Raw genomic sequence first — 12,441 nt, 5'->3', positions numbered from 1 at the left:
CCCCCTGACACACAGCTGGGAGACTAACTGAAGTTCTGTCAGCAGCATTTTCAACTTACCCACAGTTACAAATCTCGCAGATGCATTTTCGGGTCATCTTTGCAGCTGTTTTTTATCTATATTTTTATGCAGATAAATATAAATATATATATATATATATATATAAAACTATGCTAATATAATTTGTCTGCGGCTTAGTCTCTTGGCGAGAAGTGCCTGGAAAGCAGCCCGGCTCTCCGCTCGAGAGCTGCGGTCTTTATTGTGTAGGGGTCCGTCTCCAGGCGAGCAACCGTCACCCGGCAACCGCCGCGTGCTAGCAACGGCGCAGCGCCGGAGGTGCGTCAGAGGTCAGAGGGTGTCGGGCCGGGCGGGTGGTTTGGAGTCCGCCGGCTGTTGTCGCGCTCGGCACTGGATTCCTCTCAGGTGGGTTGGATCGTCTCCAGTGGTGAGCGGGGCCTCGCTCTTTGACGCCGCTGTCGGGGGCCAGGGCTGTGGGCTTCGCTCTCCACTCTCAGCCGCTGGCAAGCCTCCGCTCCCGGTGGGTGGGTGGGTGGGGGTTTGGGGCTGGGTCCAGCTCCAGAATCCCAAACTCCATGCGTCTGGGCCCTCCTTGGCCGCCAGTTGAAGCTGAGGGAGGCACAGTGAAGAGGGAGGCCAGCCCTTATGAGCTGATTTCTTTGTAAACTTACAAAATTCTTACAGGGGTCGACAGGATAGATATAGGAAAGATGTTTTCCCCGGGGGTGGGAGGGGGAGAATGGGGGAGGATTGGGGGGGCGGGTGGGGGGGGAGAATGGGGGAGGGAGGATGGGGTGGAGGATGGGAGGGGGAGGGGGAGGGTGGGGGGGGAGGCTGGGAGTGGGAGGGAGGCGGGGGAGGATGGGAGGGGGGAGGGGGAGGATGGGGAGGAGGAAGGGGGAGGATGGGGAGGAGGAAGGGGGAGGATGGGGGGAGGGGAGGAGGAAGGGGGAGGATGGGGGGAGGGGAGGAGGATGGGGGGGAAGGGGAGGGGGAAGGGGGAGGATGGGGGGAGGGGAGGGGGAGGGGAGAGGATGGGGAGGGGGAGGGGAGAGGATGGGGGGAGGGTCTAGAACCAAGGGGCACAGTTTCATGAGAAGGGGCTGGCCATTTAGGACTGAGATAAGGAGGAATTTCTTCATTTGGTCGTGAATCTTTGGAATTCTCTATGCCAGAAGGCTGTGGAGGGTCAATCATTGAATATATTCAAGACAGAGATCAATAGATTTCTAGTTATTAAGGATATCAGGGGATTATGGCACTGAAGTAAAAAATCAGCCATGATCTAATTGAATGGAGGAGCAGACTCGAGGGGCTGAAAGGTTTCTATTTCCTATGTTTCTAGCCCAGCCAAGCAGTGCTGGAGCCTGGAGCAATAACATGTGAGGTAGCCAGGTGCAAGGTTGTTTCCCTTTACCTCTGGTGATCTTATTGAAATATGCAAGGTCCTGAGGGGACTTGACATTTGTTCATCGGATGTGAGCATTTATCGTTCGTTCAAAGGGCATTTTTAACATTACTGTGGGTCTGGAGTCACGTTTAGGCCAGACCAGGTAAGGACTGCAGATTTCCCTAAAGGTACACTAGTGAACCAGATGGAATTTTACAACAATCGGCAGTGGTTTCATGGTCATCATTCGACTTCTAATTTCAGATTTTTATTGAATTCATATTTCACCATCTGCCGTGGTGGGATTTGAACCCAGGTCCCCAGAGCATTATTCTCGGTCTCTGGAATGCTAGTCCAGTGACAATACCGCTATGCCACTGCCTCACCTTGTGGGAGAGACTAGGGGACACAGTTTAAAAATAAGGGGTTGCCTATTTAAGATGGAGATGAGGAGAAATTTTTCCTCTGAGGGTTGAGTTTTTGGAACTCTCTTCCCCAAATAGAGGTGGAGGCAGGGTCACTGAATATTTTTAAGGTACGGTTAGATAATCCTTGATTAACAAGGGAGCCAAAGGGTATCAGGGTAGGTGGGAATGTGGAGTCAAGGCCACAATCAGATCAGCCATGATTTTAGTAAATGTTGGAGTGGGCTTGAAGTGGTTGAATGGCCTACTCCTGCTCCTAATTCATATGTCTGTACCTGTCTTCAGTACTGTCCCTGTGTGTGTGTGTCTGTGCGCCAATCCCAACTTCAGAACAAGCAGCGCTACCGGTAATGTCACCCAGCTGCTGTGTCCCTTCCCTGAGCCCTGGCTCTGTGGGGAGTACTTTAGCCTTTGACTCAGGTTCAGATCTCGCTCTAGGAATTTGAGCATGTAATCAATGCTGACACTTAGTGCAGAACTGAGGGAGTTGCTGCACTGTTGGAGGTGCTGTCTTTCGGATGAGGGTTAAATTGTGTCCCTGCCTGCCCTTCCAGGTGCATTTAAAGGATTCCACAACACTATTAGGGGACAAGTGGGAAGTTCTCTGTACTGTCCTGGCTAAAATTTACATCTGATCAACATCAGAAAACAGATGAACTGATCGTTATCACATTGCTATTTTTGGGATCTTGTGTGCAAATTACAACAGCGATGACACTTCAAAAGTACTTTGTTGGCTCTAAAGTGCTTTGGGACACCCCGAGGTTGTGAATAGTGCAATATCAGTGCCGGTCTGTCTTTACAGGAGTGCTCTGACCTGTTGGGAATTTATGGAATTTCTGTTTTTATTTCAGATATTCAGCATGGATTTTACCATTTTAATAATTTTCCATTTTTGGTGCCAGTTACCCTGTGCACAATTCTCCATGTGCAATTTTTTGCGTGAGTCTCCTTCTCAGCATGTTGCACCTAGCTAGGGTTGTCAACTCCGGTTTGGCATCTTCCTCACAAGACCTCCACTGAGGCTTCATCTCATGTCATTTTTCTCTAACTCCTTTACCGCCACACCTCCCACCAGTGGTTGCCTGACACCTATTCTTGGGTCGTACTACTTTCCCAGGTCAATTGGACACTCAACAAACTCTTCATTACCTGTTTGACTGATTCTTGACTGTCAAATAGCCTTTGTTCCCACCTCCAATACTTTTACAACTGATAAACAGAAATGATTACAGAAAATGAAAAGAAAAACATACCATTATTTTTAATTAGCCTATGATTTTTCACGTGGCTTTTATTCATAGTAGTGTCCAGGAGCTTAATGTTCAGTTCTTTGGCGATTCCAGGACAATCCTGGAGGGTTAGCAATCTTGCAAAGCACACCTACAAATGGGAGAGCATCATCAACCCAAAATAGTTTTGATGCCAGCAGTGAAAGACAAGCATCTAATCCATTGTGTCACCAAGCTCCTCGACTTTCACATTTTATTGATTGGAAAAAGCTGCTGCATAAGCTGGTTGCAGTTCATAAAAATCACTGACTGTGAAGAGTCTAGCCCACTGGAGTCAATCACCCTGTAACAGTGGCTCTCCAACTGTTTTGATGGAAGGATACCTCTTCAAATGGATTTGTAATCATGGTCCCCCAACTGAATTACAGTACTTCATAATAGTCATGGCACGAACGTGCTGCATGTAAAGAGTTTTTAAATAATGCTTCTTAGGAAAAGAAGGTATTTACTTAGACATCAATGAAGTGGATGTGGCTGCTTCCCACTGTGCATTATTGAATATTTAAATCTCCCATCACTTGAACAAGTATGAACTTACCAGGTGTGCATCACCTGCTTTTGCTTTTGTAAGTGCGGGCCTAACTGTTGATCCTTGTGTTGCTCAGCACTCTTCCATGCATGCTACCTTCCGAGGTGGGTTAGCCAGCACTCTTTGTGCAGCACATGTGCCGGCCTCACTAGAATATCTCCAAGCACACTAGTTTGAGAACCACTGCCCTATGGTTTTAGGCAGACTCTAGTTAGTTTTCAGTGGTGTGGAAAGGGTGCCTAACTGTTGGAATAGAGTGGTGCATTCATTTTGGGCAGCCTGGGCTACAGGTAGTGGTGACTGAGGTATAAATGCTGCTCATGACACGGAGAACTTCTTGCTGTTCAGATGGAGCTTGGGATCTGGTACAATCTGATTTTATTTAGCCTTATGCACTCTTATTCCAAGGACTGTTTCTTTAAGGATCTGCAAACATGGCAATGGGAAAATCTAAGTACTACTACTACGTCTTTGCTTTGCCAAATCTTGCTTCCTTTCAGACTGCCTGAGTCTATTGTTGCAACTTTCCCTGTTCCACCAGCCTCCGTGGCTGCAGGAAATGCATTAATACTCCATGGGCTTGGAAACATTGCCATGGTAGATGCACTATTATTCCAGTTACTTTCAGGTGTTGATGTAGGTGATGACTACTAATCCAAGGAGCTGCAAACATTTCTGTGGGAGATACATTGTTATCTATAAAAACCCCTGAATAACACATCAAATATCCTTCAGTGAGTTATGTGGCATCATATCACTTCAGTTAGGATGTCACAATACATTGATAGCTAATGTACACCTGTCCTTGTAAACTCACCTCACTGATTCTGGCTACTTTAGCAGTTAGATACTACTTGTTAGTTTACTTCAGTCTTGGACTTTTCATCATTTTAAAATATATCTTTTCCGCATTGCTAAAAGCAATATTATGACCTAATTTGTATTGCTGAATAGTGCTATGCATTTATAGTATTCCCTAGTATTTGGCATTCTGAATGTAAAATGTGACGCTTTAGAATATTTATCTAGTATTATTAATAATATACAGTACTATCATTTTATTTGTATATTGTTACAGAATCAAATTCATAATGGGTCATACTAGTTTGGAAAATATTGTTGATCTACAAAAAAATACTGCCAACATCCGGAATATCTGTATAGTAGCTCACGTGGACCATGGTAAGATTTCTCTTTAGTTTCAAAAGACTAGTCAGTTCATATTATTACCTCTCCAAAATTTGAATAGCTGCAACTGTCTTGTGGTGAGGGCACCAATTCCTGACATGATTAGTTTTTATATTGCTTAGGTCTGTCTCCTGGTTATACTTGTTACATGTGAATAGTAGGTTTTCAATACCCGTTTTGGTTTCATGAGTTTAGGAACAGTGGAAATGTTAACATTGCTTACTATAAAGTGCCTTTAGCTAAATTTAGTGGGCCAATGTCAAACATATTGAAAGGATACAATGACATGACATTTCTGGAAACATTTAAAGCTCTGTTTACATGTTGCATTTGTACATGTTAATACATAGTGACAATGTCCATAAAATAACGTAGGTGCAGATTGCTGTAAAATAGCCATGATAAACTTTATTTTAGAATCTGATATATAAATGTTGTTTATCACTAAATTAAATAAGCATCTTCAACATTAAGCTTGATGGTTGAAATTGTGGATTTGATGTTTTTGATTGTGTTGACACTTTAGAATGAGGGTTTGCTGTAAATTGTGGATTTGATATTTTAAATCAAGGATTCTCAACCTTTTGCTTTTGAAGCCCATCACCCCATGTATAAAAATTCCACAGAATAACACAACAGGAGTATTTTTACTGTATTGCAATTATTTATACAGCTACACATGAATTATTTTTGATTTACTTACTTAATGTGAAACTTGTTACTGGTGCTGAACAAAAATTCTGTCAAGACATTGGGGGTATCTTTAAAAAGCATAGTTGCATGTCATGCTTAGTGTTCATTCTGTTATGGTGATGTTTAAGTTAGTAAGTCATTACTGTGTGCAGAGTAGATGATCAAAATTAATAACAAACTAAAAGTTAGATATAAATAATCTAGACTTAAGTAATGGCAGTGCGGGTTGTGTGACCTGATTACAGTATGTGGGAGTTTGTGGACAACGGGACCACCTTGAGTAAACATACTTGCAGTAGATGTCCCCATCTAGAATCTCTCTGGCTTAGAACTATTGAGCTGGAATGCAAGTTGGAGACACTCCGACACATAGGGGACTGGGAGGAATATCAGGAAAGTTTGCTTCAGATTTTGGTCACACCTCATAAGGAGATGTGGGCTCAGAACAGGTTTGGAATGACTGATGGTGTGGAGTAAAAGGGGAGCCCAGGTAAGATAAAGAATGAGGATGTGTATAAACTGATCCTATTTAACAGGTAACATGTACTTGCTACCTGTGAGGATAAGGATAAAGACTGTTAGAAGGACAGCCAGAAAACAGACGATTGCACCTTGGAGCAGGACGCTGTGCAAAGCAGGGAGGAGGGAAAACTTACTGTGTTAGCTGGGGTGGGGGGAAATAGTTTGCATTCTTTGTAAGCAAAACTGAGAGTCCCACGTGGTATATTGCCTGCCTGGTGCCAGGGTGAGGGACATGTAGAACTACCTTGTCCAGACATTGGGGAGGGAGAGGGAGGATCCAGTCATAAACCAGGAAATGGTAGTGGGGAAGGAAGTCAGAAAAATTACAGTCACCAGAGAAGTAGTACTGAGTGAATTATTGGAGCTCTGGGCTGACAAGAACCTGGGTCCTGATGGACTTCAGCCTAGGGTCTTAAAAGAAGTGTCCAGTGAGATGGTTGATGCATTAGTTTTAATTTTTCAAAACACTCTAGATTCGGGGAAGGTCCCATTAGATTGGAAGATAGCAAATGTAACTCCATTATTCAATAAGGGAGGGAGACAGAAAGTGGCAAACTACAAGCCAGCTAGCTTAACATCTGTTGTAGGGAAAATGTTAGAAACTATTATTGAAGAAATTACAGCTGGGCTTGGATAAGCTCAAGGCATCAGGCAGAGTCAACCTGGTTTTGTGTAAGGGAAATCGTATTTAACCAATTTATTGGAGTTCTTTGAGGAGGTTACTTGTGCTATGGATAAAGGGGAACCGGTGGATCTACTGTACTTAAATTTGCAGAAGATATTTGATAAAGTTCCACATTAAAGCTAATAGTGGAAAATAAAAGCTCATGGTATGGGGGTAACATATTGGTATGGATAGAAGATTGGCTGGCTAACAGGAAGCAGAAAGTAAGCATAAATGAGTCTTTTTTTTGGCAAGACGTAATGAGTGGTGTACCACAGGGATCAGTTCTAGAATTTCAACTATTTACAATTTAGAGAACGTCTTGGATGAAGGGATGGTTGCCAAATTTGCTGTTGACACAAAATAGGTAGGAAAGTAAGTTGTAAAGAGGACATAAGGAGGCTGCAAACAGATATAGATAGGTTAGATGAGTGGAAAAAGATCTGGCAGTTGGAGTATAATGTGGGAAAATGTGAAATTGCTCATTTTGGCAGGAAGAATAAAAGAGAAGCATATTATCTAAATGGTGAGAGATTGCAGAGCTCTGAGGTGCAGAGGGATCTGGGTGTCTTGGTGCATGAATCACAAAAAGCTAGTATGCAAGTACAGCAAGTAATTAGGAAAACGAACAGAATTATCATTTATTTCGAGGGGAATTGAATACAAAAGTAGGGAGGTAATACTTCAGTTGTACAGGGCACTAATTAGACCACATTTGGAGTACCGTGTACAGTATTGGTCACCTTATTTAAGCAAGGATGTAAATGCAGTTCAGAGAAGGTTTACTAAACTAATATCTTGACTGGATGGGTTGTCTTATGAGGAAAGGTTGGACAGGTTAGGCTTGTATCTGCTGGAGTTTAGAAGAGTAAGAGGTGACTTAATTAAAACATATAAGATCCTGAGGGGTCTTGACAGGGTGGACGTGGAGAGCATGGTTCCTCTTATGGCAGAATCTAGAACTAGGGGTCACTGTTTAAAAATAAGTGGTCACCCATTTAAAACAGAGATGAGGCTAAATTTTTTCACTGAGGGTCATGAGTCTTTGAACTCTCTTCCTGCAAAGGTGGTGGAAGCAGAGTCTTTGAATATTTTTTTAAGGCAGAGGTGGATAGAATCTTGGGAAGCAAGGGGGTGATAGGTTATCAGCAGTAGCTGTGATGTAGATACCATGTTACCATCAGATCAGCCATGATCATATTAAATGGTGGAGCAGGCTTGAGGGGCCGAATGGCCTACCTCTTCTTGTTTATATGTTCATAGTACCAAATGGACATAACAACATTGAGAAGAGAAAGCAAGTGGTTGTGTTTGGAGAGTACCAACACCAAGTAAGTAAATTATAGATGAGAACCTCAAGGGTTATAATCTCTGGGCTATTATCCAAATCCTGTGGAAACTGGCATAGGGATGAACAGGTTAGAGAGGTGAAGGAGTGACCTGGGAAAGAAGGATTCCATTTCATGTGATACTGGCACCTGCATTGGGACAGGATGAAACTGTACTGTTGGAACAGGCTCCACTTGAACCAGGCTGGGACCAGGTTCCCAGTGGAAAGGATAAATCGGGCGGTCATGAGGAGTTGAACTTAGTAAATGAGGATGGAGGGTTAAGGTGGAATATGTGATATTAACAATAGTTCAAAAAACAACAAAAGGGAAGAGAGTAGAATAGCAGTCAAAAATTATATTTTAAGCAGTATAGATACAGAGAAAACTAAAAGATGTAAAGTGATTAACCCAGGACAGAGAAATAAGAAAAATCAGGGAATGAACATTAGAGCTGAAGCACAGGTTAGAGTGTGTGGTCCAAACCGTTTTTATATAAATGTGTGGAGTGTCAGGAAGAAAATGAATGAACTGCAAGTGCAAATTCAGGGGGGAGGGTATGATTTGGGAGCTATTATTGACACATGACAAGGACTGGGAACTAAATATTCCAGGTTATAAGGCCTACAGGAAAGATAGGGAAAATGGTGGAGGGGGACATGTAGCTTTAGTGAGTAAGGATGAAATAAATACAATGATGAGGGAGGATATGATGAGAGGGAAAAAAGCAATGAAGACTTTATGGGTTGAAATAAATAGAAAAGGATTTAAGACGAGTGGAAGTTTTGTGTAGGCGCCAGGCAGCATCTGTGCAATAGTAAATTGCATAAGAACGGAGATTAGATAAGCATGTTGTAAAGGCAGAGTGGTTTTAATGGGGATTTTAATACCATATAGATTTGGATAAGCATATGTCAGAAAGTTAGTGAATTTCTTGTGTGTGTACAGATTAGAGTTCTGCACTAATATGACCTAGAACCAACAAGGGGGCATGCCATATTGGAGATAATGACCAATGAGCCAGATTTATTCAGCAGCCTAACAGTGTGCAAACATTTATTTAATAGCCATCATAATATGATTGATTTCACTGTAGTGTTTGAAAAAGAAATACATGAAACAGCTAAGTTTCTAGATTTAGGTCAAGCTGACGTCAGTGTGATGAGACTGAAACTGTCCAAAGTAAACTGGACAAGCCTGTTAATAGGTAAAATGACAGACAATCAGTGGAAGGTGTTCAAAAATTATTTAATATGATACAGAACCAATTCATACACCTAAGAGGCAGGTGCTATACTTTCCAAAAAGCAGCTATGAATGAGTAAAGAGATGAGCGACAACATAAAACTAAAAAATAGATTGTACATGATGCAAAATAAAACTAATTCTGGCAAATGAGAAAGATACAAAGAACAGCAAAGGATGGCGAACATCTTGTAAGAGCTATGAAAAGGAAGTATGAAAAGAAACTTGCAAGGGATATTAAAATAAATCCCCAAATTTTTATATAAACAAAAAAACTGCGGATGCTGGAAATCCAAAACAAAAACAGAATTACCTGGAAAAACTCAGCAGGTCTGGCAGCATCGGCGGAGAAGAAAAGAGTTGATGTTCTGTTGAAGGGTCATGAGGACTTGAAACGTCAACTCTTTTCTTCTCCGCCGATGCTGCCAGACCTGCTGAGTTTTTCCAGGTAATTCTGTTTTTGCCCCAAATTTTTAGTTATATTCAGAAAAAAATGGTGGTCAAGTGTGATGTGGGTCCCTTTGAAAACTGATGTGTGATATTGTCAATGAAAATAAGGGAATGGCAGACAGGCTGACATGCCCCAGTTTTTACAAAGGAAGAGGTCAGCTTGCTGGAAATCTGAAGGAAACTAATGTTGAATCAGGGACAGGATCTCACCAAAATTAACATCAGCAAAATAACAATAATGAAGGAAATAATGGCACAAATGAATGACAAATCACCAAGACCAGATGGTCTCCATCCAGGGTATAAAGGAAGCAGGGAGAACATTGCAGATGGCCCTAATTGTAAATTTCCCAAATACTTCGATTGGAGAACTGTTCCTTTAGATTGAAAAAAATTGTACATGTCATTCTACTATTTAAAGAAAGGTGAGAAGAAAACCAGGGAATTATAGACCACAGCATCACTGCCCATTGTGTCTGCATTGGCTCTTCGAATGAGTATTATGACTTAGTGCCATTCTCCTGCCTTTTCCCATATCTTTGCACATTGTTTCTATTCAAATAATCATCTGATGCCCTCCTGAATGCCTCGATTGAACCTGCCTCCGCCACACTTCCAGGTAGTGCATTCCAGACTAGAACTACTCGCTGTGTGAAAAAGTTTTGTCTCGCATCAAATTTGCTGCTTTTGCAAATCATTTTAAATCTGTGCCCTCTTGTTCTCGACCCTTTTCCAAGCTGGAACAGTTTCTCCCCATCTACTCTATTTTGAACACCTCCTTTCTATCGAATTTCCTCTTAGCCTTCTCCTCTCCAAGGAGAACAGTCCCAACCTCTTTAATTTATCTTCATAACTGAAGTTTCTCATCCTTGGAACCATTCTTGTAAGCCTCTTCTGCACTCTCTCCGATGCATTCACATCCTTCCTATAGTGTGGCGCCCAGAACAGTACACAGTCTAGCTGAGGTCTAACCAGTGTCTTATATAAGCTTAGCAAAATCTCCCTGCTCTTGTACTCTATTCCCCTATTGATAAAGCCCAGGATGCTGTATGCTTTATTAACTGCTCTCTCCTCCTGCCCTGCCACCTTCAATGATCTGTGCACATACACCCAGGTCCCTCAGCTCCTGTATCTCTTTAAGAATTGTATTCCTTATTTTATATTGTCTGTCCATGTTCTTCCTACCAAAATGCATCACCTTGTGCTTCTCCGCATTGAACTTCATCTGCGATCTACCTGCCCACTCCACCAACTTGTCTATGTCCATTTGAAGTTCTATACTGTCCTGCTCACAGTTCACAATGCTTCTAAGTTTCGTATCATCCGCAAACTTTGAAATTGTCCCCTGCACACCAAGATCTAGATCATTGATATTTTTCAGGAAAAGCAAGGGTCCCAATAATGACCCCAGGGGAACTCCACTACAAACCTTCCTCCAGCCCAAAAAATATTCATTGACTATTACTCTCTGTTTCCTATTACTCAGCAATATGGATACAAAATTGGCTACTGTCCCTTTTATTCCATGAGCTATTAATATTCTCACAAAACAAAAACAGAATTACCTGGAAAAACTCAGCAGGTCTGGCAGCATTGGCGGAGAAGAAAAGAGTTGACGTTTCGAGTCCTCATGACCCTTCGACAGAACTTGAGTTCGAGTCCAAGAAAGAGTTGAAATATAAGCTGGTTTAAGGTGTGTGTGTGGGGGGCGGAGAGATAGCGAGAGAGAGAGGTGGAGGGTTGGGGGGGGTGGTGTGGTTGTAGGGACAAACAAGCAGTGATAGAAGTAGATCATCAAAAGATGTCAATGACAATAGTACAATAAAACACATAGGTGTTAAAGTTAAAGTTGGTGATATTATCTAAACGAATGTGCTAATTAAGAATGGATGGTAGGGCACTCAAGGTATAGCTCTAGTGGGGTTTTTTTTTATTTTTTTTTAAATAATGGAAATAGGTGGGAAAAGGAAAATCTTTATAATTTATTGGAAAAAAAAGGAAGGGGGAAACAGAAAGGGGGTGGGGATGGGGGAGGGAGCTCACGACCTAATATTCTCACAAGTCTGTTGTGTGACACCATACTGAATCCTTTTTGAAAGTCCATGTACACCACATCAACTCTCTCTGTTACCTCTTCAAAAAACTCCAAGTTAGTTAAATATGTTTTCCCCTTTAGGAAGAGCCAGCATAGATTTCTAATCAACCCACATTTTTCCATGTGACTATTAATTCTATCTCGAATAATTGTTTCAAGAAGCTTCCCCACCACTGAAATTAAACTGACTGGCCTGTAATTGCTGGGCTTATTCTTCTAAACTTTTTTGAACAAGGGTGTAATCTTTAAATTCTCCAGTCTTCTGGCACCTCCCCTGAGTCGAGGGAAGACTAAAAGATTTTGGCCAGTGCCCCTGAAATTTCCTCTCTTAATTTCCTTCAATTTCATTGGATGCATCTCATCCGGTCCCAGTGCCTTTTCAACTTTTAAGCACCAACAGTTTATCCAACATTTCCTCCTTATCAATTTTGAACACTTCTAGTGACAGAGTTTCTTCCTCTGTTACCAAGGCCTTGGTAGTATCTTTATCCTTGGTAAAGACAGATGCAAGCTATTCATTTAACACCTCAGCCATGCCCTCTGCCTCCCAGGTATAAATCCCCTTATTGGTCCCTAATCGGCCCTACTCCTTTTACCACCCT

At 42.1% G+C, this 12,441-nt stretch overlaps 1 protein-coding gene across 2 annotated transcripts in view; it reads left to right on the top strand.

The window, feature by feature from the left end:
- Window positions 1–352: 352 nt before the first annotated feature.
- efl1 (elongation factor like GTPase 1) overlaps window positions 353–12,441 on the top strand; it is a 301,855-nt gene continuing 289,766 nt past the window's right edge. Inside the window, exons 1-2 of one of the 2 annotated variants that reach the window (XM_041175230.1) lie at window positions 353–423; window positions 4,733–4,836. In XM_041175230.1, the coding sequence (XP_041031164.1) occupies window positions 4,746–4,836 (91 nt within the window). In that variant the 5' untranslated portion in view covers window positions 353–423; window positions 4,733–4,745. The remainder of the gene's footprint in view (window positions 424–4,732; window positions 4,837–12,441) is intronic. The other variant, XM_041175231.1, reaches the window with a different exon arrangement.

Source organism: Carcharodon carcharias, chromosome 26 (genome assembly GCF_017639515.1).
Source record: "Carcharodon carcharias isolate sCarCar2 chromosome 26, sCarCar2.pri, whole genome shotgun sequence".
Lineage (NCBI taxonomy): Eukaryota > Metazoa > Chordata > Chondrichthyes > Lamniformes > Lamnidae > Carcharodon > Carcharodon carcharias.
This window is presented reverse-complemented; position numbering and strand designations above follow the sequence as displayed.